Raw genomic sequence first — 27,194 nt, forward strand, 5'->3', positions numbered from 1 at the left:
ATCAATTGGTTGAGATGATGTGTTCTGATCATCCGTGATTGATCGATGAGTCACGTGCTCTCAGCGTTTTATCGATGAAGTGATGAAGGTCTGAATGGAGGTGGTGATCTGTAGATTGGTTGATGATTGCAGCTCTGTTATTCTGTCCTAGCAGCATCTCTCTGCTCCTCCACCTCCACCTCCTCCTTTGTCGCTCTCTGATTGGCTGGCGCTCGGGCAGCACGCGCTGCCTCGGTCTCTCAGTGTCCCCGGTGCGGACCCGCAGCAGCCCTCCGCGTTAATCTGGGAGAAAGCGGGAGCAGGACGCAGCCGGTATCACGGATTATTATTATATATATATATTTTTGTATATATATATTTTATATTATTTTTGTACTCCGTTCGCTGCCTCTGGTCTGTGTAGTTGGATGTGACCCGCCTCGTCTCGGCTCGGTTCTCTCCTCCTCCGCTGTGGCTCTGCATCTGTCCTGGCTCCGAGATACATGACGCGGGAGTTAAACCGGAGCGAACCTTGCGGGACGAGGCTGTGAACGGAAGGACCGCAGCGTGCCAGAGCGCGCGCGACCCTGCGGCTGAATGAAAGACAGAGATGGAAAAACTAGTGAGACAGGTAGGACTGTGTGTGTGAATGTGTCTGATCAGATTTGTTTGGTGCTCATATTTTGTGTTTTGGACAAAAAGTTGATCACTTAAGACTTTATTGAACATTTATTATAAATCAATAATTATAAATCAATAATAACAAATCAATAATATAAATCAAGTACAGAACACTCAGACTAATAATTAAGTAATTAAACCAGTCATCACCTCTGCTTAATCACCATCATCACCACCTTCATCATCTTCATTATTCTTGGCCTCCTGTTTTCTGTCAAGTCAGCCAAGTTCTGTTCAGAATCAGAATCAGAATCAGAATTCTTTATTTGTCACATGTGGATGTGCATCCACAGTGAAATGAAAAAAACAACACTCCTTTTAACAACTGTGCAAAAATACAAGAGAATAAAATAAAATAAAAAATAAAAAATAAAGATAGAGATCTAACCTCAGTGGCAGAGGGAATGTAAATATACATAAATATACATATCGTATACATAGTATACAAGTATGCATGTGTGTGTATGGGGGGGTGAGTTAAGTGGGGGAAAGAGAGTTCAGTGTCCTGATGGCCTGGGGGAAGAAACTCTTCCTCAGTCTTTCAGTTTTGGCCATGCGGGACCGGAGACGCTTCCCCGATGGCAGCCACTGAAAGAGTCTATTGTGCGGGTGGTTTGTGTCTTTTAAAATCCTCTGTGCACTGGATGTACACCTGCTGGCATACACCTCTTGCATGGAGGGCAATGCTGTCCTGGTAGTCCGTTCAGCACAGCGGATCACTCTGTGCAGAACTTTCCTGTCCTGTACCGTACAGTTGCCATACCAGGCAGTGATGCTCCCAGTGAGCACAGACTGTATGGCTGCAGTGAAGAAGGTTCTCTGCAGCGCTGTGGAGACCCTGAATTTCCTCAGTCGCCTGAGGTAATACAGCCGCTGCCTCGCCTTCTTCACCAGGGTGGAAATGTGGGTGGTCCATGTCAGGTCCTCGGAGATGTGGACGCCGAGGTACCTGTAGCTGCTGACTCTCTCCACCAGTGTCCCATAAATCCTGAGAGGGGTATGATGGCTCCTCTGCTTCTCCCTCCTGAAGTCCACAATCAGCTCCTTGGTTTTGTGGACGTTCATGTCTAGATTGTTCGTACGACACCATGATGCCAGAGCATCCACCTCCTCCGTGTAGGCCGTTATCCTGTTATTGGAGATCAGACCTACCACCACTGTATTGTCGGCGAACTTTACAATGATGTTGGAGGGGTGCATGGCTTTGAACATTAATCAATACATTACAGTCTGGATGTTCAAAAGCTTCAGATCAGCTAAATGAATCAAACTTATTGGACGCAGCAGCAGCCAATCACATTGCAGCAGCTCCAGCCAGGCCACAGGAAGACATTAAAGATTCGCTGTCAGTGTTTTATACTAGAGTCAAAAGATTAATTGCTGATCATCAAACCGATGACAATGATGAAGGTGAACCTGTGTCAGATCTGCTGTGAAGAGACAAAGAGCAGGTAACAACCAATCACAGTTGCAGCTCACTCCGTTCAGGTGACCACCTGTGAGATGTCAAGGTGAGACGGACGGTCAAAGTTTACTGCTCAAAGTGTTGGATGGAGCCTTCACAGAGTGAACACAGATCAGCTCTGTCAGCTGGACGGTAAAACTGAACTCTCACAGCGAGCCTTTATTTGTCTCACCGTCAGCTCAGAGGAGACACCAGAAATTGAGTGAGGACTTTCTGGTTCTGGTGGGACCTCATCTTTAATTGCTGCACACAACACTTCATTCACTCAGACGTGTTTGGCTTAATATATCAAATTCCTCATCCATCGACTCGATCATTGATTAGTGATTGTAATCATTAAATTCAGTTTTAAGCTCTCAGTGTAGGAAACTGACAGACATGTTGACCAGGACTCAGAGAATCCTGGAGAAGTGCAGGAATTTGAATTTCTGCACTTGGGATCAATAAAGTATCTATCTATCTATCTATCTATCTATCTATCTATCTATCTATCTATCTATCTATCTATCTATCAAATTAAACTGCGGCAGGTTTGCCTAGTTTGTATGTGAAAACATCCACCAGAACACAGAACAACAACAGGACAAATCGGATGTCAAGATCAGGCTGCACTTTGTTCTGAAACACGTTTTCATACAGAGAGCATCCAGCTGCTCCCGAATCATTTCCAAAGACAGACTCACCTGGCTGAAGGGTCACATGATGGGTGACAGGTGTTTTATCTGAGCTGCAGAGACAGACACAATGTGGACAAAAAGACATAAATCTGATAGACAGAGAGAGAGACAGACAGACAGTGGTAATATATAAGTGGAGGAGGGTGTTGGTGTATGTTGTTCTATGTATAGAACACAGCTGAGGTCTGTTTTGGGTGAATAATGAACTGAGTAGACAAGATGGAAGGTAGAGAGACATCTGCAGACACAGAGAAAGAGAGAGACAGGTCACAGAGAGAGACAGGTGTAAAATGAGTATGTCAGGTGGTGATTGTTACACTCTTCCATCACTTCCTGTTTCGTCCATGCTTATTGCAGAGGGGGATTCTGGGGAATGAAGTCCTGAGGCAGCAGGCTGGTGCTGTGACATCATTTAGCCAATCATGGTCTGTCTGTCACCTCATCAGCCAACTGGATGCAGTTTAAGTCTTGACTGGTGTGTCCTACCTTTAGTTTTTATGATTATTATGAACCGCAAACGGATGAAGCGGAAGAAGATGGATGGGTGGATGGATGAACAGCAAACAAACATGCAGAGACAACAACCTCACAACACTTCAACTATTGACAACAAGACTGAGCCACTTACCAGACACTCCTCGGTTTAATTTTTATGACCTGTAGTTTAAACAAATGAACCTCCAGGTCTGCACTGGAGTTCAAACTTTAGTGCCTCATCGTTGCAGTGAAACTGAGTCAAATTTCAACACGCTGACAAGTTGACATCATTCAGTGTGACATCACTTCCTGAGGACATCAACAGCTCTGATGTCCAGACATCCATGTAGGAATTAGTTTTCAGTTTGTCCACTGCTGATAGGAACTACTAACTTCTAATGCTATCATGTAAACAGACAGAGGATGGAAAATATTGTACTTCCTGTGTACTTCTCTCAAAGCATTATGGGAACTGTGCCATTTGAACTTCCAATATCCAGTTTCTTTATTACATTTAATTTTGATCTGATGGGCTGCAGTCAGAGCGACATATTATTCAGCACACCTCCACACTTGTCAAAAAGTATGGCATCACTGACGCAGAGAGAGCAGCGCCCTGACGCAGAGACTCAGAGAGGCAGAGGTCCAAAAATAATATTCTTTTAATAAATCAAAAAACTCAAAGCAGGCACACACTTACTGTCGCAAAAAACATGGCAGGACAATAGTTGGCAAAAACAACTGCAAACATGAAGACATTACAATGCACCAACAACAGGGAAGACGAGGACTAAATAGACAGCATAACAAGACACAGGTGAAACACATTAGGGAGGAGAAAGCAATCAGGATAACAAAAAGCAAAACTACATGAAACAGACACACAGGGGAAGTGACACTTGCAAAATAAAACAGGACATGACAAAAACCTGGAGCACATGACAAGACAAACATGAAACATGACATGAGGACTAGAAACCAAAAGACAAAGCATAACCAAAACACAAGGTGTGACAACACTGACAGTGTGAGCAGGAAGTATCACCAATTATGATTTAAGGAAGGATCAGCCCAAAGTTTTAGAAGAGTTTGTCAGGTTTGACTTTACAACCTCAACATCACAAACTGCTGTTGAGTTACATACTGTTTGTACTGCACAAACACAGAAGTGAAAGTGCTACTCAATGGTAGAAACATTCGCTGAATGGGTCATATGTATGACACAATGTGACAATGTCATGACACAGGAGGTAAAGTGTACAAGAATGCAGGGAAAAAGTTCAACCAGGAGAGAGGAGATTTGGCGCTTAGACACTGGCAGGAAGTAGATCACCACAGGAAACTCTCTGACAAACGAGGTGCTTCCATGCAAAGGAGACTTCCCCCCTGGAGACTAAACACTGGTGGTGGTAGTGAGGAGGACGCTGACTGCGAGAGGTAACTTGAAAATGGAGGATTTGATTGAAGATGGCCAAATATCGCAGTGGAGGTGGTGCAGGGGTGGAGGTGAGATGCAAATCTTCACGGGGCTGAACAGACAGAGAGAGAGAGAAAACATTTTTGAAGTTTGACAGCTTGCTAGCAATTGGCTGTAGGAGAAACGTGACAGGCTGAGACTGGAAGCTGGACAAAGTGGAACTAAAGCACTGCGGGAAAACGCTTGTGACTTAAAGGGCATGTGCAAAGAGGTAGTCTTCCTGATTGAACTTTCACAAAGCTTCATTTAACAGTTGCGACTCACGGCTGAACAATGAAAATCTAAAAGCCGTTTAAATGAGGGCAACACAGAAGTAAAAGTTAATGGAGCTAAGTGAAAAGTCAGATCAGGTGCGATCACAGAAATGGATTCACGTTCCTTCATCTGGACTCTGGTAATATTCCTTCAACAGGGTAAACACAAATGAACAGATGTCAGCTTAGTTTCACTTCAGCAGCTGAACAGACATCAGCTTAGTTTCACTTCAGCAGCTGAGGTCACATGACTCAATGTGACCAGAAAAAACAACATCGATGAAGTCACATGTCTCAGCTGTTGATGGTGATGATGGTGATGATGATGATGGTGGTGATCCAATTCTCTGATTTATGAAAACAACATTAATAATAGGTCCAGCTGATTGGACAGTGGACTGAGTGTGGACAGCCTGAATACCACTGAAATTCATTCATCCATTCATTTTCTATACCACTTATCCGTCAGGGTTGCGGAAAGCTGGAGTCAATCCCAGCTGACTACGGACAAGAGGTGGGTTCGCCCTGGACTGGTTGCCAAGCAATCGCAGGGCCGACACACAAAGACAGACAACCACACACTCACACCTCTGGGCAAAGCAGATAGACAGATAGATATTTTATTGATCCCGAGGGAAATTTAAGAGCCACCAATTAACCTAATGTGTATGTTTTTGGAATTGTGAGAGGAAACCGGAGAACACGGAGAAAACCTACGCAGGCACAGGGAGAACATGCAAACTCCACATAGAAGGGCCCAGACCGGGATTCGAACCTGGAACCCTCTTGCTATGAGGCGACAGAGCAAACCACTTTGCCGCCCACCACTGAAATTATATTAGTATTTTGTTTTGGCTGGCTTTATGTTTATGCATGTTTAAAATTAAACTGATCAGACATCCATCGAATTAAACACGAGCTGATCTGGGATCTGGTTCTATTTAAATGTTCTTAAATGTGGGATCGTTTGTGTTTGTTGTTCTGCGTGGTTGGTTTTGTGGGATCATCTTGGCTGCTCATTCACAGCACTAACAGCTGCCTGCAGGCAGGAAAACACACTGAAAGAGAGTTGGTGAATTGAGTAGTTTGACACCAGGGGAGCTCAGTATACAAAGAAGGTGAGAGGACCTATGTGAATGTAACAGACAAAGACAGGAAACATGAAGCAAACAACAACAGAAGGGATGAAATCGACCAAAATAAGACAGGAAACACAAGACATACTGAACAATCCGACTGAGACGTGTCACTGATCTTCCTTCCGCTGCCTCTCCAGGTGCATCCACATCACTGAAGGTAGAATATCTGACCGCTGGAGGTCCTGTAGTTCTGTCCAAGTCCCTAATATTTTCAGGTGTTGTGTCTGTTTTGCTGTGTGTCTTATCTGCCTCACCTCATCACCTCACCTCAGATGCTGCATACAAACATGACGTCTTCCTGACATCCCTTCACATCCTCAGACAATCAAAAACTTTTCTTCCTCTCTGACACACCGCACAGAATATTCTAAGACTGCAGCTAAAATTGACATCTTGCATCTTGTAAAAGCCTGTCATAGAATTTCCAATCTGCAGACTGCCTGCACCCTGGAGAAATTCTCACCATAGCAGTCTGAAAACACTGCAGGACATCACTGTGTCCTGAAACCAGTCTTAGCTTGGTGTTTGACCCTCCTGTTGGGCCCACATGTGGCCCCTCACCCCTCCTTCGAAGTGACAATCAAAATTACAATAAAAATCCCCTCCCAGCACTAAGATATCATCCTGCGCCCTCAGTCCAACTCACTGACTACATCACTGAGTGTTTCTGCCAATAAATAGTGTCAACAGTTTTCTGTTTTACAAAATCTAGCAATGTTCCCCTTTTCTCTGCTCTCTGGTGCGGGTTGCATCCAGCAAACTGGTCCTTAAAACCTGATTAACCAAGAGGAAAACAAAACCGGAGAGAAAAGAAACCAGAAGCCCAACAACCCACTTTGACATACCAGACATCCATTGTACAGCTGGAGTTCATTTCTCCAGTCTGTCCTCCAACCCTCATCCACGTCTCAAAGATCTCAGAAACTTTACAGAGTTCAGAATATTATTAGGTTTCATCAAAAGATTATCAAGAAGAAGAGAAGAAAAAGAACAAGAACAAGAAGGGAAAAAGAGAAGAGAAGAAGAAAAAGAGTTAGGATGAGGAGGAGGTGTTTGCCGCTGTCAGAGCTGTGAGTCAGCAGAACTCCATCCTCCCACTCACCAACAGCTGCGACAGGAAATAAATCTCCCTCTGCAGAAACGGGTGCACAGAATCCCATGCATCCTTTTTTTTTTATGTTTACACTGACTCTGGAATATAACCAGTCATCATATATGCCCATGTTTGTTCTTGCTGTTTTTATTACCGTATTTTCCGCACTATAAGGCGCACCTAAAAGCCTTAAATTTTCTCAAAAGCCGACAGTGCGCCTTATAATCCGATGCGCCTTATCTATGGATCAATATTGGTCAATCGTGGCTACCGTAGTCAGGGGGCGTGGCCGAAGTAACAGATTTAAGCGCACTGTGGATAAAACGAGAGCAGTACGGTGAATGTTCGCACCACAGGGAATGAGAAGTCGTCCTTCACTGTAGTTCTCGCTTGCCAGGTACAAGTTGTACCTTTAGTGTTATTTATAGAGTTCATGCACCTTTTAATGTCAGTCATTTTGGTTTGTTCAGTGTTTCCATGTTTGTAACAGATACATGAGTTATTGGATCAGACTTTGAGATCAGACAGGTGAGATGGCATCCTCTGTGGATCTGTTGGCTCGGGGTCCAGACTGGCTGAGATGTGATGGAGAGCCGGTTTCTTAAAGCGTTTCACAAGAATGGGAGGACAACATGTAATACTGCAGTGTTACAAAGATACTATGAAATAACAAAAACTGTACAGTGGATGCACTATTGCTATGCAGAAGTATAAGTAGTACTACGCTCTGCTGCAAGACACAAACACACACACAGACTGAGGCAGCATCACTGTATGTGTGTGTTGTGTCTGACGTACATCCCCCTTCAATTGTTCTCCAATCCAGTTTGCTCCAGGGCCTAAATATGGCGGTTCAGCAAAACATCTCAACTATATAGTCCAGGTCCATGTAGTCTGGGTCCAATCAAGCTAGGGCCAGACTCACAGAGGGTCAGAATTGTTTAAGCTCATGTTAGTATTTCTTTAGAAAATAAGTGTAAAAAGTAAACACCATATGAAATAAGTAAGATGAACTTTCACTTGTCATGGAAGTTCACAAGAACAGAATAGAGTGCAAAAAGCAAAAGTGTACAAAGCAGTTTCAAAAATACAAAGAGTTATAAATTAACAGTTTGAAAGTAATATACTGTACAATATGCTGCTATACGGGCGGCATACATATATCAGCATAATGGTGGAAGGTGATGATTGTGGGTAAGTATTGCACAGATACACATAAGATGATTATCAATACAGCAGCATGAGAACAGAAATACATACAGAGAAACTGAGACTTAAAAAATGATTAGATAAAAATCATCTAAAATACATATTAGAATCAGATAGAAACTAGCCTGAGTAGTAAAACCCAGAACAATAGCAGTAAATATTCCTGATGTGATTATTGGCAGAGTTTTAACACCTAGCACAAATCATTCAGCGTCTTCCCTTAAGACGGAAAGATGACTTCATTATGAGTTCCCTTCACACCCATAGTGCACCTGGTGTTTCAGTCCTGACCTTTTAGAATTAAACACTGCAAACATTTCAGTCATGTTTGTGAAATAGAGTACAGATGTTTACTGGCCTCTACTGTTTATTGTTCTTTGTTTTTGTGCCTATTTGTTGATGCCTACTACTGTTTGTTTGACAGTCTGTTGATTTGTAGACAGATGTGTCTACAGCTGCTGGACAAATGTCCAAAGGATGAATATAAGCTTTACTACAGCTGTGTGCTGTCACCTCCAGGACAAATTTTACATCTGAACATGTGAAATGAAAAAATGTTGATAATAGGTCTGAAGAATTCCAGATTACGTAAAAAATTATATTTTACATTTTTTCAAAACAATGAAGGTTGAGGACAGATGCTGGCTACAGCAAATCCACGTGGGTTAAGGTTAACCGGTCACATCTTGTTTTAACTGTTCAGTCCAGAATTTTTCAGGCAACAGCTGGTGCTTGTTTTGTCGATGTCAACCTTGGCTGGTGCAGATACGACTTTGCAAGATGATCCTCTGCGGGACTCGAGCCATGCTAGCAGCTCTGTGAGACCGTGATTACACGCATTTTGAGCTAAATGCTAATACTAGCATGTTACTCTCCCAACTATCTAATTGTTGGATTTGAATTCGCTACCAACAATTACTAGAACTTACTAGACTGGAATCCAGAGCCAATATGAGCAGAACTCCTCACAGATCCTGAAATTTACATTTTCTGTGTGAAAACCAAACAGGATGTTCCTGCTGATAAAACTCCACCCACTGGGCTGCCACATCTGCTGCCTTAACGAAAAATGTACACCCAGCGAAGACTGAGGTTGTGTGCTGCTCTCTGCTCTACGTCTAATTTTAGCTGCTGTAACACAACAGTAAATCTCTGTGGACAACAGATGTACTTAGTGTGTGTGTGCGCGCGCGCGTGTGTGTGTGTGCGCGTGTGTGGACCACAGAGGCAAACCCTGCCAGTGTCTGAGTGTTCAGTGCCAAACACAGTGAAGTCATGATGAGTGAATAATGAATCAATGACATTAGTGAATAATTAACAGAAGGCACAAACTCATCCCAGACTGAGCAGCTGATTAGTCGTTGATTACTGAGTATAACTGATGAATTAATGACTCTGTGGGATTATCTGTTGTACATCATATGAGATCCTATCAGGCAGTTTTCTGATTGACAGCCTGGTTGCTGCAGCGGCTCAGTTGTATGACCACCTTTTGTTGGACTGTCAGCCATGTTGGACCAACAGCAGTGTGGTTCAGTTTGCTGAAGATGAAAATACGCTAAGTTAACAATTTTTTTCCCAGCACAGGCACTTTGCTTTTATCTGATTATTAGTTTGGTATTTTCATTGTGGTTTGTCTGAGGCTCTGCTGTGCGTGATACTGAATGTGTTTATGGCCTCACGCCTGTCTGTCTACATGTCTGTCTCCTTCTCAGTTTAAGCTTAATTTTTGCTTTATAGAAAACACAGTCATCGCAGTACCAGAGTTTTAAACAATCAGTATATCAGTGTGATCAGCTGGTTGATATTGTGATTTTATCCATATTAATGTGTCTCTTCTTTGGAGAAAGACAATCAAATGTTTACCTGATGTGTCCACATGGCATTTTTTGGAAAATGCTAAACAAATACAGATATTTTTGTGACACTTATTGTATATAATTGAAGAGCACATGGTGAGTTAATTATGTCGACATTTGAGTTGTGTTGTGTTTAAGTTTGTTTTCTTTCTTCTGAGTGGCTGAGCTCCAGGTCCATGTGATGTCAGACCATGTCAACAGATGACTACACCTGTTATTCAACGCCACCGTAAAGATCTTCATCATTAATGCCAGTTCTGCTTCTTTAGAATGAGCAACACCAACAACAACAACACTGTTGACTCAGTGTGTGATTTCTGACAGGAGGCCTGACTTGTAATACAACAGCATCCACGTCCAGCTTCTGTCCTGCCATCTCACCCATTTTACACAGACGTTCTGCTCTGTTTAAAGGCAGAACAACAGTGACCCCCCCTCCCCATTCTGCATCTGTGTTTTCTATATAGAACAGTGAGGTAGATTAGCATGCCAAGGGTGGTCCAGACCTGCTCGATTTGGACAATGTCAGGAGATAACTTCACTCTTTAAATTAAATTGAACTGCGGTGCACATTGTGTTCTGTTGAACCCAAACATGTCAACAGTCAGGTCAGTTATACTTCACCTTGGTGTATTTTAAGTTCAGCTCTGTTTTGTTGACACCTTTTAGGGCTCAGTTTAGTTAATGTTACAGAATGTTAGGCCATCTTTGAAATTTAAAAACCTTCACCCAGGGGCTTTGGTCAGACTTGTCCATAGAACATTGTCTGATCAGGTCTAAAGACAGTTTTGTTCTGGACATTATTGGAAATGTCTGCAGGGCTGACCCCAGTTGACAGAAATAGTTAGGTACAGAAAGAAAACAAAGAGAGAAGTTCTCAGACAGAACAGAAAGGACTCCAGGTTATTAAACCATCTATCTCTTTCTGTTTTTCAGGTGGTGTGTTTGTGTGTGTTTCTAGGTGGACAAGTTTCTCCGGTGGAGTTAACCTGCGAAACGCTTATCCTGATGTCAACCAACCTCACAGGTAGCTTCCTGTTTGTCTTCCTGTCTCCAAGTCTACATTTTAATTTTCCAATAGACAAACTGAAATGAAGTGCTAATGCTTCTGTGCTTCATTTGTCTTTCAGCAAGGATGATGGCATTACTAAACCAGACATTCACCATCAGTAACATCTCAGGTTTGTACTTTTACCTTCAACCTGTTGCTGGACCAACTGTAAGACTACCTTCAGTAAACCAATAGGCTGAGGATAGAGTTGCGTAGAGGTCTTTTTTGTCACAATACAAGTACAACGAGGTGTCATTCACAGCAGGCCAACAGATGCCCAGAGAAAGAAGCAGTAGATAAGATCAGTTAAATAGAATAAACGTTCTAAAATGTACAACAATATATACAGCTACAACTATAAAAGGATATACAAACCTACCTAAGAAAAATTTACAGTTGCAAGGAATAAATAAAAAAGGTATATGCACAGCAGCAAAGTGGTATTGCACAAGTCAAACTACTGCTAGACACGAGTAGTATTATTGCACAATAGTACGATATGACAGAGTATTGCACAGCAGAGTAGTACTGGTATACAGTGAGGTGCAATGTGGCATAGAGATAGAGCAGTAAACATTGCACAAGACCCATGAGTGCTGGGTTGCAGCGTGGAATGTGTGCTAGGTTGTGTGCTCAGGGGTGGAAGTAGTGGGTGCTCAGGGAGTAGGTGTAGTGGGTGAAGCAAGTCCTGGGGGAGTGAGGGGGGGCAGGTGGCACAGAGAGTTCAAAAGTCTGATGGTGGTGAGGTAGAAACTGCGGTTGCCGTGTTGTGTGGGTGTACATAGTCCAGTGACGTGCAGTCAGGGGAGGCAGGTGAGGCACAGCCTCACCTGTCATTATGGGAAGAAAAAACGAAAAAAAATTAAATGATTATATTTAATCAGTAATTTGTGCTTTGCAGTCATTTTCCATTTAAATTTACCATTTTTGGGTGTTTTTTTCAAAATCGTTGAATTTCCACATTTGCCGTTCAGATACAAAGAAGTGACGTGCGGTGAGGCAGCAGCAAGTTGAGCCTCACCTTGGATTGCACAATGCCTGTGCAATCAGACGGTACTGCTGTCTCTCTGTATGTCGATATAAAAATGTTTGATCACCTGTACTATATGAGCTGAGTTTACATAATTTAGCAGATGTATATGATGTACCGTGTTTGTTTTTATAAACAACTGTGTGAGTGACGCTTTTCTTGTACTGAGCGATCGTAAAACGCCGGTGAAAAGGCACTGAGTGAGGCACGCAGTTCTCCTGCCTCATGTTAGGGGGCGCCGGTGATCCCCGAGATTATGACGCGTCAGCTAAAAAATAATAGAATAAGCGATATCCTTCTCTGCGTTGAAAAGACTGAAAACATACAGTCGAAACAGGACTGATCAAGCACGACTTTCTTCCCTGGCAGTGATATCCATTGAGACAGAGAGACTTTCAAAACTGAAGAAAGACAAGGAACACTTCTACAAACAAGTTATTGATTCTTTTCTTCAGAAGGAGCGGCGTATGGACTTTATTTATAAGTAAATGTAAGACGATAATAACTTTTTTGCTTTTTTCTATGCTGCAGTTTGGATATGAAAAAAAAAACATGTTGAAATGACATTTTAAACAAAACACGTTAACTGTTGTCAATCAAATGGTGAATAAGTTACTCAGTATGGTTCATATGTTTGTAAATCTGACCGATTACGTCAGTGCCTCACCAGCCATTAACCTCACCGCACGTCACTGACATAGTCCTGTAGCACTTCGGATTCGATGGTGCACCTGCAGAAGTTGATCAGCAGTTTTTGCGGTAGCTGAGCCTTCTTCAGGGTCCTCAGGAAGTGGAGCTTCTGGGCGCCCTTTTTGGCCACTGCAGATGTGTTGGTGGCCCATGACAGGTCCTGGCTGATGCTCCCAGGAATATGAAGCTCTGGACTACCTCCACTGTCTCCCTTCCGCTGATGGGTTGATGGTCGCCCTGGTGCCGCCGTCTGAAGTCCAAGATCACGTCCTTTGTCTTCTTGGAGTTCAGGGCTAGGTTGTTGTTATGGCTCCAGCGTTCCAGGTGCCCCACCTCCTCCCTATGGGCTGCCTCGTTAAAAGCAGAGCTGTAGTCAATGAACAACATCCTCACATAGCTGTTTGGTTCCTCTAGATGTGAAAGGACAGTGTGGAGGGCTAGTGAGGTGGCGTCCTCTGTTGAACTGTTCGCCCTCTATACAAATTGGTATTGGTCGGGAGGGGATGGCGGGTGATGGCTTTGATGTAGCACTAGCACCAGTCGCTCAAAGCACTTCGTCACAATGGGAGTGAGTGCCACTGGATGATAGTCATTCAAGGACTTGATGGCTGCCTGCTTTGGGACAGAAACGTTGGTGCTTGTTCTCAGGCAGGTGTTGAACAGGCACGTGAAGACTTCACTCAGTTGGCCTGCTCAGTTTCAGAACCCTCCTGGGAATGCCGTCCAGTCTGGGTGCTTACGTGGATTGATGTTGCTAAGGGCTCACCTCGCCTCATGTTCACTCAGCACCAGGACATGTGATGTGGTCTCCATAAGTCCAGTGTGGTGATGGTGGTTGGAGCCCTCATTGAAGCGTGCAAAGAATTTGTTAAAATCATCAGGGTGGGTGGGGTTGTGTGAGCTGCGCAGACAGGAGCTGTTGCTCTTGTAGTCAGTGAAAGATTTTATACCTTGCCACATGCGTCTGGGGTCAGAGTCCTCAAAGTGCAGCTCTATCTTTTCTTTGCTCTCAGCGTAGCTTTCCTGACACTCCTCTTCAGTTTGGCCCTGGCTGTTGAGAAGGTCACCTGATCACCTGTGTGAAAAGCATTATCTCTCATTGTTAGCAGACTCTGTACTTCTCTGTTCATTCAGTTCAAAAAAGTGTGGATGGTCTTGTGAGTAGTGACATTGTCCACACAGAAGCTGATGTAGTCCAGCACAGAAGAGTCATTTAGGTCTGAGTGACTGTCCAGTGTAGAGTTCTGATTAAAAAGATCCTAGTCAGTGTCCTTGAAACAGTCCTGTAGTCTTTCAATAGCGCCTACAGGCCAGACTCTAGCTCACTAGTTTTGGGGGCTTTGACCTGGCAATGAGGGGCTTGTATGTCGTGTCTGTCTCTCTCTGTCTGTCTGACTGTTTGTCTGTCAACAGGTTTATACTGCGATTTGTCTGTGGATGGCATAGGAACCTGTTGGCCACGCAGTGCAGCAGGTGAGCTGATCTCCAGACCCTGTCCTGAGCAGTTCAATGGCATCTACTACAATACCACCAGTAAGTACCTGTCTGTCTACCTATCTGTCTATATGTTTGTCTCTTATGTGATCCAGCATTGACAGCAATCCCTTTAAAGTGCATTTAGATTTTTTTTTCAACTGATCCTTATCAAGACTTCCAGTGACACAATGAGCTGGCCTGCCATTCTCCAAGCAGTCCTGGGTAACTATCCATCCATCAGCCTGCCTGTTCATTTTCTTTTGGTTATCCAAGGTGACCAACAGGCTAAGCAGGGTATTCCAAATGTCACTCTCCCCACCAGTGCTTTGAAGTTTCTCTTGGAGGATCCAGCAATGATCAGAGGCCAGATAAGATATATAATGCCTCCAGCGAATTCTGGGTGTACCGCTAGTTCTTGTTCCAGTCAGATAAACAAAAACTCTGACAGAAATCCAGGAGGCATCCTGATCAGAAGCCCAAATTACTTCAGTTGGCTCCTTTCATCGTGGAAGACTCTACCCCGAGCTTCCTCTGGATACCCAAACTCCTCACCCCAATGCTGAGCCCACCACCTTACAGAGGAAACTCATTTTGTTTGTTTGTGTCCACAATCTCATTCTTTTGGTCATTACCCAGAGCTCATGACCACAGGTGAGGGCTGGAACATAGACAAACTGGTAAATCGATATAGCCGTCCGGTGCAATGGCTGCATTACTGCTTCAACTGCACAGAGCACTCTCAGGTTTCATTTTACCATCATTTGTGAACAAGACCCTTAGATTTTAAACTCCTTCAATTGGAGCAGTAACTCATCTCCGTCCTGAAGGGAGCAATCTACTGTTTTCCACTTGTGAACCATGACTTCAGACTTGGAGGTACTGACTCTCATCCCAGCTTGTTCACACTCATATGTTCCTCATGACTCTGAGATTCACTGCAGCCTCCTTGCCAGCACCCTGGAATAAAGAAAACTGAGCATGATAATTGCGGCATTCCAGTCTCTAGTCCACCTTTTTGAAAACAGGAACCACCACGCTGGTCTTCCACTCCACAGGTACCAACCCCTGCCTCCATTAGACAGCAAAGTGTGCTCCTCCCCATCTCAATACAGATTGGGCCTCGCTCTACCTTCCCTTCCTTAGTTGTACAATGGTTTGTCAGAACCTTGTTAAGACCTACCAAAAACCCTTCCCCATAACCTCCCATCCTTCTCCGACACCCTAGGTTTTCCTTTCGTAGCTGCTGTCCTGCTGGCTGCTGTAGCCCTCCTGGCTAAATAAAATTGATGAGCCGTCCATTTTCTCTACCGCTTATGCATCAGGGTCACAGGGTGCTGGTGCTGATTACAGGCAAGAGGCGGGGTTCACCCTTGACTGGTTACATTAACCTAATGTGCATGTTTTTTGGTATTGCGGGAGGAAGCCGGATATCCCAGAGAAAACCAACGCAGGCAATGGGAGAACATGCAAACTCTTCACAGAAGGGCCCAGACTGGCATTCGAACCTGGAACCCTTTTGCTATGAGGTGACAGCGCTAACCACTGCACCACTGTGCCGCCCATTGATGAACCAATAATGCAGTTTATTCAACATGAAAACTGTGTTTCACATAGAAACATTTCTGGTGTCAGTCCATCTGGTGAAGACAGTGTGGCTGGCTGCTGACTCAGCTCAGAGTCAGTCTAGACTGAGCTGCCTTGTTTTGAAGTTGCAGACTGGTACCAGTACCAGACCCTCCCACAGTAGTCTTGTTTTGAATGTGAGGCTGCTGAATGTATTGAAATAAATTGTATAGTTGAACCCTGTGAAATGTGATGGGGGTCTTCAACCCATCATGATGGACTCTGAACTGGGACACTGTGTCTTACAATAATACAGTAATCCTCATCTCTCTTCCGTCTTCACCCAATCAGGAGCTGTCAGTCAAGTCGCAGCTTAACACTTTGTGGTCTCACTGTTCAACGACACACTGAGGAGAATCATCAACAGCACAGGAAGATTTTCATTTGCTGCCAACAGGAGAGATTACAGTCATTCTGTGTGTGTGTCTGTGTGAATGTGTGTGGGTGGAAATAAATATCCTGTTTAATTAGAGGGTTAGTTGTTGATCTGACTTAATAGCATGAGTCATCTGTGTGTGTGTGTGTGTGTGTGTGTGTGTGTGTGAGAGAGAGAGAGAGAGAGAGAGAGAAAGTGTGGTAAACCAGTTGGAGCTCATGTCTCACTCCATCTTCATCATCATCATCATCATCTCTTCACACACTGACAAATACCTTCACTTCTGATGTAGTCAAATCTGTAGCCTCTGATTGGTCAGACAGCTAACACTGACTCAGCCAACAGACTAATGATTGAGCTGTCAGTACTGAGCGGGTGTATTGATCCCTTCCACTTATCAGGTAGCAGGATCAATTGAACATGAAGATGAATTGTCCTCATCCGCCGACAGGAGGGTAGCCTGTCAGTGGGTGAGGGAGGGGAGGAGAGGGTCACCGTGACAACAAATTACAGCTTTAGTGTTGCTGTGGTTTCCTGTTTGTGGCACATGGATGAATGAATATTTCAGTGTTTATTTTGTCACTTCTGAGATGAGCTGACATTTTAAACTGACATTGCTTCATTTTAATGTTAAAACTTGTAAACACTTGTAACTGTGATACGCATTTGTGTGTGTGTGTGTGTGTGTGTGTGTGTGTGTGTGTGTGTGTGTGTGTGGTTCAGACCGGGTGTACAGAGAGTGTCAGTCTAATGGCAGCTGGGCCCCTCGAGGAAACTATAGCCAGTGCACCGAGATCATCGTCCTGGTGAGACCAATCAGTACAACCAATGATCACTACACTCTGATCAGTACACTGAGATCAATGTATTTATTAGGGCTGTCACTTTTCACTCAGCTAATGAGTCAAATAACATGTCACCAAACCCAAGTGATACAAGACTAAGTCAAAGATTATCATGGCGGGATGGCATATGGTTGCTCTATGGAAATTACACAGTCTTGTCTATAAAGTGAGTTTCAAGGGTGTAAATAGCGCACCTGAGAGGGTGGAATTTGGTAGGATATCCTGATTGGTTCTGACTGAGAACCTGAGGGCCCCTTGTGGTAACAACTTGTCAATCATAAGGTGGCCCTGCCCTAAATCATTCTTTGTTTCATGGTCTGAGAGCATAATTTACAACATGAACATGATGCCGTATTGTTGAAGATTTGAAACAAGTAACTGAGACCAAAAAGTCATTAGGAAACTGTTTACTGAGAAGTCCACTCATTCTCACATACAGTCAGACTTCTGTTTGAAACCAGTGGAGTCGCCTCCTGCTGGACATTAGGAAGAATACAGGTTCAAGGCACTTCATAGATAGATACTTTATTGATCCCAAGGGAAATTCAAGAAATTGGTTGCCCATGGCGGGGTTCAAACCCCAGTCCCCTGAATGGAAGGCAGGCGGACGGCAGTTCCCCATGGCCACTTGGTAGTTTCATTGTCTTCACTCTTCAGACTCAGATACTCCGACCACTTATTGAATGTTAAAACATATCTGTGTTTAAACAGTGGTTTACTGAGTAAAAAGAAAAACATAATCACAGAAATTTGCTCATTTGATGAAACAAATGCCATCAGAGGGAAACAGTCGCGTTGTCTAACAGCTCAACATGTCATCTGACTGTATGTTTTAACAAAACTGATTCTGAATGTCAGGTCTTCTGTTGAAGGTCTACAGCTGTGAAACATGTTGAGATGCAGACGATTTTTATCAGCACCGTGAGCACAACACTAACCTCCCAGTCTGTCAGTATTTCTGTTAGATGAGTTTGTTCACCAGAGCTCTAACATGTCAGTCCTCTCTCAAACTTCACTAAAGGCACGAGTTAAAGCAGATCCAGTTCCCCAGCATCCCCCTTCATTCACTCTGACACTCAAAACTGGACAATCAAATTTTTGAAAGTTAGCTTTTCTACCATGTGTCTCCGCAGTTCATTCTTTTCAAGGACTTCATGATGGCGATGATGATGATAATGTTCTAGAGGAATGTTCTTGTTGTTGCCTAGTAACAACTTTTGGGCTTTCAGTGTCCTTCACTTTGAAACCATGAATGAATCAATAGCACCTCAAAGGAACATTAATTCGGAGTTACTGCTCATTATGAAATCCCCTTTTATATTATTACATTTATATAAAAGCAAGTTGACTCCTTGTTTTAAGTTTATTCCGACCAAATTCTACCCTGAATTATGACACATGAACACAGCATGAAACATTATTAGAGATAGTTTTGGACAATTTGGTTTCTGAATTAACGACCAAAAGACAAATTTCTTGACTGTGTCAAGTGTTCAGGTCCTTTTTAAAGATGAAAAGACTTGTTTGTCCTAACAGACCCAGAACACATATGCCCCCACAGAAAGAAAAAACACAAAAACGCTTTTAAGACTAGAGACAGTGTGTGTGTGTGTGTGTAGACATTAACACATCCGGTGTATTGGGTGATAATGTGTTTTTGTGAAACTGTCATCTATAATGGATCACACACACACTTGGAGGGAACAGTTTTGTTCTGACTGTCTGTTGACCTGAAACTGTACAGCTTGTCTGTCTGTCTGCAACCTGTCTGTCTCAGTGAAGTATAGTGCTGTCTGTCCAGAGGCAGAGAAGAAGTGTTGGGTTTGACCACAGCTTGGAGGTAGGAAGGAGGATCTTCCTTCACTGTAGACCCGCACCTGAGGTCAGAGGACTGGTTGTTAAAGTTTGAGGGTTATTCAATTTTTCAATTTAATTTATTTATGTAGCACCACCACCAAAGTTCTGTTGTGACACATTCCAAACAGAGCAGGTCGAGGCCAAACTCTTTAGTTTAGTCTTTAACACAAAGATCCAACATTTGGTATGCGACCCCTACTCCAGGTGGGTGGGAGACGAGGGGAGAACGGATAGATATGTGTAACAACAGCAGTAATAACAGAGTGCTGGGACTGCACAGATTGAGGATGAGCTTCTTTTTGCAGTGCAGAAGAAATGCATTTAAATTATTCTTTCACAACTCATCTCAAGAAAAAGTCAAGGAAACCTGCATGATTAAATTAGTTTATCCATTAAGAAGCCAGCACAGTTCTTCAGCTTACACTGCACTGACTGAAGCATCATCTCTAAATCCAGTATCCATCTTTGCTCAGTACACGAGCGTGTACAGCTGTATTTCAATTTTTAGAGCCTGTCAAGCACTGACACAGCATGATGGTGATCACTGAGGGTCTGAAATGTGAATTCATCACAGAACCTGTTAGCATCACAGGACACAAATCACCCACCAAGAGGTCAAGATATTTTTATGTTTCTGAGGAAACCACAGCTCCAGCTGCAACACAACAGTTAGCTCAACATAACTATACTACAAACACACACACATACAAACAAATAAACAAGCCAGAACCAATCAGAAATAAGCAGGAAACTACGGCTGAGTTAGTGATAAAAACATCACTGTGACTGTTGACATCCATAGAGACCAGAGTGAACCATCTGGACCCACAGAGAGGGAGAGTGTGTGTGTGTGTGTGTGTGGTGTGTTTTTGTGTGTGTGTGTGTGCGCGCGTGTGTGTCTGTTTCCCACTGAGAGAATCTGTTGTTTTTCCTGCTTTCTTCTGATTGGATGGCGGAGTTGGCTGCTGGCCAATAATAGAGATAAGAGAGAAAGGTGTGTGTGTTTAGAGTAAAAAATAAAATATTAAAATATTCATGATCAGAGGACACATTCACGTGTTTGTTGATTGTTTAGATATTCTGGCATCATTGGGAAGTCATCACCAAGGAAACAACATTTCACACACACACACACACAGTTGTAGAGGTCTGGTTGCTGCCTTCTGTCAGCTTCAGAAGTGGTTTGAACGTCTTTAAAAGTTGTTTAGGTAACCTCACAGTTAGTGGAATGTGAGATTTAAAAAATGTCCTCATTTCTGGCATGCTTTTAACTTTAAATTACATCAGACAGCTGATTGATGATTGTTGCTTGTTCACTTCTGTTTTTTGTGTCTCTACAGATCGTCTGATTGTGTGTGTTTCGCCTGAAAATGTGTTTGTGTTTGTTGTGTCTTTGTTTACTCTGACTTTTATATGTGATGTGTGAACAAACAGACTAACTGAGTGTATTCTCTGTGTGTTCAGAGGAAGAGTAAAGTTCATTATCAGATTGCTGTTATCATCAACTACTTGGGTCACTGCATCTCTTTGGGAGCTCTGCTGCTTGCCTTCACACTCTTCATGAGACTCAGGTAATCTTCCTGTCTGTCTGTCTGTCCACCTGTCTAACTCTCAGGTCTAACCTTTAGCTCATTCACTCAGTAGTTGGAGTTTTGCTCTCTCAGGCCATTAAATGCTGTAGCCCTCAAAGAGATGCTGAGTGCACAAAAGACTTAAACCAGCCAATGAAACATTTGAGAAGACATGATTAGAGCCAATCAGAGTGTAACAAGAGGTTCACGCAAATTTTCTGGATTAAAGAGTTCGACATGTAGACATTCGGTCTGCAGTGAAATAAAGCAGCAGGCAAACTGAGCTTTGATGAACCTGAATCATCCAGACTCTGTCTCATCCTTTGATCCTGACAAACACACCAATAAACCAGCTGCCTGTGTGTGTGTGTGTTTGTGTGTGTGTTTGTGTGTGTGTTTGTGTGCGTGTGTTGGGAGATGTCCAGTCATTGTTGGAGGATTAAGGATCAAACAGTCAGAGGAGGAGAGAGGATTAGACATGAAAAGAAGCCTCAGTCCAACAGACTTGTTTCTATTTTGGTATTTTGATTTAAATGCTCAGAATCTGAATCTTTTAGTTTCATTCAAACTTTATTTCAAACTGGCTTGTATACTTACACACTTACCCTGGTCTGGGTGAATACTGGATTCTGATTGGCTGCAGGGTGTCCATTAATCCCTGATAATCGACACTTGCTCAGTAGTTCCAGTGAAACTGTTCACCGTCGGGCTGCAGACTCCTCGACATTAGAAATAAATGACATGAAAAACAAACTGAACGTCAGCACTGAGTGCAGTCCTGCAGTGCCTTGTCCTCACCACAGGGTGGCGACTGTAAAAAACAACACAACACGCCGTCTCTCTGAACTTCCTCTGCAGGCTGTCAGAGATCCTCTCACATCACATTCACTGTTGAGCTGCTGGTGAACGTCCTCAGACTGATCTGGAGACTGATAGCTGATAGTCCTGTTGTTAAACATCCTGTCAGACTGTCTTCACTGTTTGTTACTGACTGAATGTGTTAGCATCACATTAGCCTTGCGGCGCACAGCTGAGCGCAGTAGAAACATCTGCTGCTACTGAGTCAGGAGAGCACTCAGACCTCCTGCACTATCCTCATTTAGTAACTGAGGCAGCTGTTAGAAGGGTAGCTGTAGCATGAGGCAGAGGCTCAGAAAGGCAGAAGATGAGTGTGATGATGAAGCTGCTGCTGTTTTATTGGTCAAGAGTGTACATTTGATCAATGCGTGTTTCCCATCTGCATTGTTTTGTCCTTCAGTCTGACAAAAATTCCTAGGTGATGGTGAACAAGTTGAGACTCTGCTGTCCAGATGGCCACAGTCTGACATTTTTGGTTGTTTAGAAGAATTAAAAGTTATTGTGTGTTACAGCTGAGGTTAGTGAACTGTACCTATCTGTGTGTCTCACAGGAGTATTCGTTGTCTGAGGAACATCATCCACTGGAATCTGATCTCAGCGTTCATCCTGAGGAACGCCACCTGGTTCATCGTCCAGTTAACAATGAATCCTGCTGTTACTGAGAGCAACCAGGTAACCACGTACTGACAAAGTCAGCGACCCTAATGATGTCTGCATAGATTCTCAGTCATTAAGGTCATCTTGCGTTGAAGAGCTTCTGTTGGGGACACTGGACTTCAGTTTAAAAGTGAAGACGTTTCACCTTTTCTTCAGTTCTGATTAACTGTCAGGAGTTCCAGGTGTTAACGCTAGATGGTGGATCTGCCCAGCCAACATGTGACTGCAAGGGGATGGATGGGTCTTTGTCCCACACAGCCATCATGTCGCACATAATGTGTGGCTTGTCAAGTGGGTGGTCAACCCACCCTTTTTATCATGTGACTTATAAGGGTCATATGGTTCTTGGAGGGAATAAGGTGTAAGTCTCCTCGGGAGGAATCTCAAGGCTGCACTGTTCCCTCAACAGAAGTGGTGACACAGACCACAGAACACTGGAAGGTTGTTCCAGGCAGTTTTGTCCTTAGAATAAACTAGTTTCTGTCTGAGGGTGTTGGCGGGTTTGAAGTGTACTGGAATGTCATGTTCTCCGTATTCTTTCAGACACTTGCCCTTCTTATCTGTGTCCTCATTGATGCTAATGATCCTGATATCTCTCTGGCCTCTTGAAGATTTCATGAAGGCCCAGTTGAGGTATCCACAGGTCCTAAGCGGCGTCTTCATGTGTGTGTGTGCTCCTTCTTTATTCCCTTGACTTTTGCAGGAACATGGTCTGTCTGGTGGTGGACAGTTCTTATCATTCCCAGTTTGTGTTCCAGTGGGTGGTGATAGTCAAAGAGCAGATACTGGTTCATGTGTGTTGGCTTCCATTACACCTTGATATTAAGACTCCTATCCTTCTCAATATGTACCGCACAGTCAAAAAAGGCCGCCTGTTATCTCTGACATCCTCCTTGATATTGTTGTCAACAGAGTTGATATGTTCAGTGAAGGCTTCTACCTCATTTGATTTAATCTTGACTCAGGTGTCGTCCCCATACCTGAACTCAGTGGCTTAGTGTTGTGCCCTTGAAGGAGTTCAAAGCTCTCTACTCAGCTTCTTCCACGTGGAGGTTGGCTACAGGGGGATACATCCGAGAGCTCATGACATTCTACTCCCAACTGAGAGTCGTTACTGTCTTCCTTTCTTGTGGAATAATATTGGATGGTGGCAATTTGGCACTGGAGAGCACTACTGAGACTTTAAGTCGGAGTTGTTTGGCTTCTGGTTGTGGGAGGTTGTTCTTCTTGATTGCAGATTCTGTGGCTGTTATGAGGTCGACAACTGGTGGTTGTTTCGGTGTTATGGTAAAATTGAGTCCCTGGCCAGGACGTCATTTTGTAGTTGGGTGAGAACCCTGTCAGACAGATTTCTGACCAAAGTGTCCCTGATGATGGTCACCACAGCCGAGGTACTGATCTTCAGTGATGGCTTCATTAAAGTAAAATGCAGCTGTGACATCACGCTAACTTTATACTCTGCTTTAAAATCTTCTGTTTTCTTCTGCAACAAAACACAGAGACAGAGAGAGGAGAAGTACAACTTTAATTCTCTTTCCTCTCCTCCTCCTCTTCCTCTTCCTCTTTCTCTTCAGGTGTGGTGCAGGTTGGTGACAGCTGGTTATAATTATTTCCATGTGACAAACTTCTTCTGGATGTTTGGTGAAGGTTGTTATCTTCACACGGCCGTTGTTCTCACCTACTCCACTGACAAGCTCAGGAAGTGGATGTTCATCTGCATCGGCTGGGGTACTTGCACCTGTCCGCCTGCCTGCACCTGTCTGTCTGTCTGTACCTGTGTCTGTCCAGCCTCTCCTCTCAGTTTACCTGTACATCTGTTTGTCTGTTCACAGGTATTCCATTTCCGATTATAGTTGCCTGGGCATTTGGAAAACTTTACTATGACAACGAGAAGTAAGTCACATGACTGTAAAAATGAGCAGGACTCAAAGTCTTTTTGTGTCTGCAGACCACATGTATGTATTAGTCTGTCTCCCCTCACACAATAACTCTGTGGCTGCGGTTACCTCCAGGTTCATCACGCTTTACCTCAGATTTCTAAAAGAAGTTAAACTGACACCTGACAGCCTATCAGAGAGGGTGATTCAGCAGCAATCTGATGAATGGCTGTGTCTGGATTAACAGGTGCTGGTTTGGAAAGAGAGCGGGCGTTTATACTGACTACATCTATCAAGGCCCAATGATCCTAGTTCTACTGGTAAGAACGCCTCAAATACTGTCCATCTGATAACAAGCAGTACATACACACAGGTGTGATTAATTCAGCCATAGATGGTCCTCCACAGGTAAGATGAACATACACCTGTATTTATTTATGATGAAATGACAAATCATCATCTCCTGATCAGATGACCTTCAAACTTCAAACCTTTATTGTCAGTATATTTTTTTACATACACCAAAATCCTTCTCTGCATTTAACCCATCACTGATTGAACATGCAGTGAAACACACAGGAGTAGTGGGCTACCATTTCAGGCACCCAAATTTTTTCCTGCCAGTCCAGTCCGCTTCTCCTACCTGTAGGCCACAGTAAGAGAAAAGTGCGCTGATACTGCTGCTCTGAAAAGTAAGTTTCTCAAAGTAAATGTAGTAAATGTACCCTGCACTGGTCTCATCCATGTCTTCTTCTCATCAGATTAACTTTGTCTTCCTGTTCAACATTGTTCGGATTCTGATGACCAAACTAAGGGCGTCGACCACCTCAGAGACCATCCAGTATAGGTACAACATGACACAGGAAATACCTTTAAAATGGGTAGAAACACAGCATAGTAGAGGCAACCACCCCAGTTCTTTATGAGAGACAGTCAAACCTTTCTGGGATGTTGTTGGGATGATTCAGACCACCCATCTCTTCAATACCTGACAACTGTTTTGCTTGGAGCAGCTTTAAAATGGTGTAACACAAAATCATCAATATTTACTCAATGAAAAGCGTGACTTATTGAGAGTTTGTTCATTTTCATTAAGTTACACAGTCCACTAACTGCTGTCAGTCACATGTTAGAGATGACAAAGTCAAATTCACTTGTGTTTTCTTCACTGCTCTGCTGCTGCTGTTTGTTCTTGTAGGAAGGCAGTGAAGGCGACTCTGGTGCTGCTGCCTCTGTTAGGAATCACCTACATGTTGTTCTTTGTAAATCCTGGAGGAGAAGATGAAGTCGCTCAGATCGTTTTCATCTACTTTAACTCTATTCTGGAGTCCTTCCAGGTTTATCTTTTCCCTCTTTACAAACAGCGGAAATCAGTTCTAAAATAAACTTTGAGCAACAGCAGCCTTACATTATTTGCACTGTCAGTGGTCCAATAGCAATGTTAGCAGCTAACACTCCTCATGTATGTCTCCACAGGGCTTTTTTGTCTCAGTTTTTTACTGTTTTCTCAACAGTGAGGTAATTTATTCTTCTGTTTGTTCTTTATTGTTGAATCTCTGTGTCTGTGGTGTTCTGCATGGTTTTGTGCTCAGCTTCATGTTGTTGGTCTTTTTTTAAATGCTGTTTACACTAACATACTTTAGTGTCTGTATCTGTGTACAGGTGCGGTCTGCTGTTAGGAAGCGTTGGGCTCGTTGGCAAGACCGTCACTCCTTCCGGAGTCGGGCGGTGCGAGCCACGTCACTGCCCACCTCACCAAGCAGAGTATCCTTCCACAGCATCAAACAGTCCTCCAACCTCTGACAGACAGATAGACTGGGTCTTTATGGGCCTGAACTCACCCAACTACAATCTATGATGCTGTTCCACTCAGCCAATCAGAGGATTTATTCTTTGTCAGGACCTGATTAAAACCAACCAAATACAGTACAGGATCCAGATTTATAGCGCCAATCAGATTGAGTTAAGACTCTATGCGACCCCGCCCCCTTTCATGTGCTGATCAATCGCTGGACTCAATCGATAAGTTGCTTCCACGGTGTTATAAACACATGTGACATCAGGCAGCTGGACTGTGTTCATGTTCCATAATTAACAAGTTTATTGATTGATTACTGTTACTGATTAGCTATATCTGTCTATGCTGAAAATTGATCATCAGCCTTCTCCTGTTTAACAGAGCTAACAGCACACATACACACACAGTAGATGGTAGTAATTCTCTCTAACATAGTATAATAATAATATTAACTTTATTTATATAGCACCTTTCAAAAAACAGATTTTCTAAGTACTTAACAATCATTTAAAAACATAAACCAACAAATTGTATACATATAGATGACAACAAAATATAAATAGACAATTGATGAACAAAGTTGAAGATTTAAGATAAAAGGTAAAACAACAGCAAATGAAGTAGAAAAATGGCTGACATATAGGAATTATACAATTTAAAACCAATAAGCTAAAAGGGATAATAAAAAGACAGTAAAAAGACAATAACATCTAAAAGCCAGTCTATGAAAGTGGGTTTTGAGAAGTAAGTCTTAGTTTGAGAGAAGTAAGCCTTATCTAAGTGGAAAGATCATTTCAAAGCCGAGGGAAAGTCCGGTCACCTTTAGTCTTTAGCCTTGACTTTGGAACCAGAATGTCCCCACCCAAGGAGGTGGTAGACAAAGGGGGTCAAAAACTCTGTAATATAACTTGGAGCCAGACCCAGAGGTGCTTTAAAAGTGATCAGTAAAATCTTAAAATCAGTTCTTAAATGGACTGGCAGCCAGTGGAGGGAGGCTAGGATGGGAGTGATGTGGTGTCGTCTGTTAAAACCAGTGAGAAACCGAGCTGCTGCATTCTCAACTAGTTGGAGGCATGAGAGGGACTTGTGGGAGATGCCGGACAGAAGAGAGTTGCAGTAGTCTGGCAGTTAGTTTTTGACGGGTGGACAGAGGACCGAGGTTGATTGGTGTCTGG

At 43.3% G+C, this 27,194-nt stretch overlaps 1 protein-coding gene and 1 long non-coding RNA gene across 2 annotated transcripts; one reads left to right on the forward strand and one right to left on the reverse strand.

Annotated features, from left to right (window-relative positions):
- Window positions 1-430: 430 nt before the first annotated feature.
- Window positions 431-3,308, reverse strand: LOC124073519. The gene is made up of 3 exons (XR_006845688.1): window positions 2,809-3,308; window positions 811-890; window positions 431-572 (listed from the first exon to the last, which is right to left on the reverse strand). It is a non-coding gene; the product is annotated as an uncharacterized LOC124073519 (long non-coding RNA).
- On the forward strand, window positions 490-26,136 carry crhr1 (corticotropin releasing hormone receptor 1). Its single transcript, XM_046415796.1, has 14 exons — window positions 490-610; window positions 11,247-11,337; window positions 11,441-11,491; window positions 14,495-14,614; window positions 17,280-17,362; window positions 20,723-20,829; window positions 22,239-22,359; window positions 23,919-24,072; window positions 24,177-24,237; window positions 24,469-24,541; window positions 24,983-25,068; window positions 25,420-25,558; window positions 25,698-25,739; window positions 25,884-26,136. The coding sequence occupies exons 1-14, from the start codon at window positions 590-592 to the stop codon at window positions 26,022-26,024; spliced, it is 1,290 nt and encodes a 429-aa protein (XP_046271752.1). The 5' UTR covers window positions 490-589; the 3' UTR covers window positions 26,025-26,136.
- Window positions 26,137-27,194: the final 1,058 nt, after the last annotated feature.

This window comes from Scatophagus argus, chromosome 16, assembly GCF_020382885.2.
Source record: "Scatophagus argus isolate fScaArg1 chromosome 16, fScaArg1.pri, whole genome shotgun sequence".
NCBI classification, from domain to species: Eukaryota; Metazoa; Chordata; class Actinopteri; family Scatophagidae; genus Scatophagus; species Scatophagus argus.

Excerpts from the sequence above, each read along its gene's own strand:
- crhr1 (XM_046415796.1), top strand. The coding sequence starts at position 590 with ATGGAAAAACTAGTGAGACAG. Across the intron at positions 22,360-23,918 it reads CTGTTACTGAGAGCAACCAG|GTGTGGTGCAGGTTGGTGAC; the intron begins GTAACCACGTAC and ends CTTTCTCTTCAG. Across the intron at positions 25,559-25,697 it reads CTATTCTGGAGTCCTTCCAG|GGCTTTTTTGTCTCAGTTTT; the intron begins GTTTATCTTTTC and ends ATGTCTCCACAG.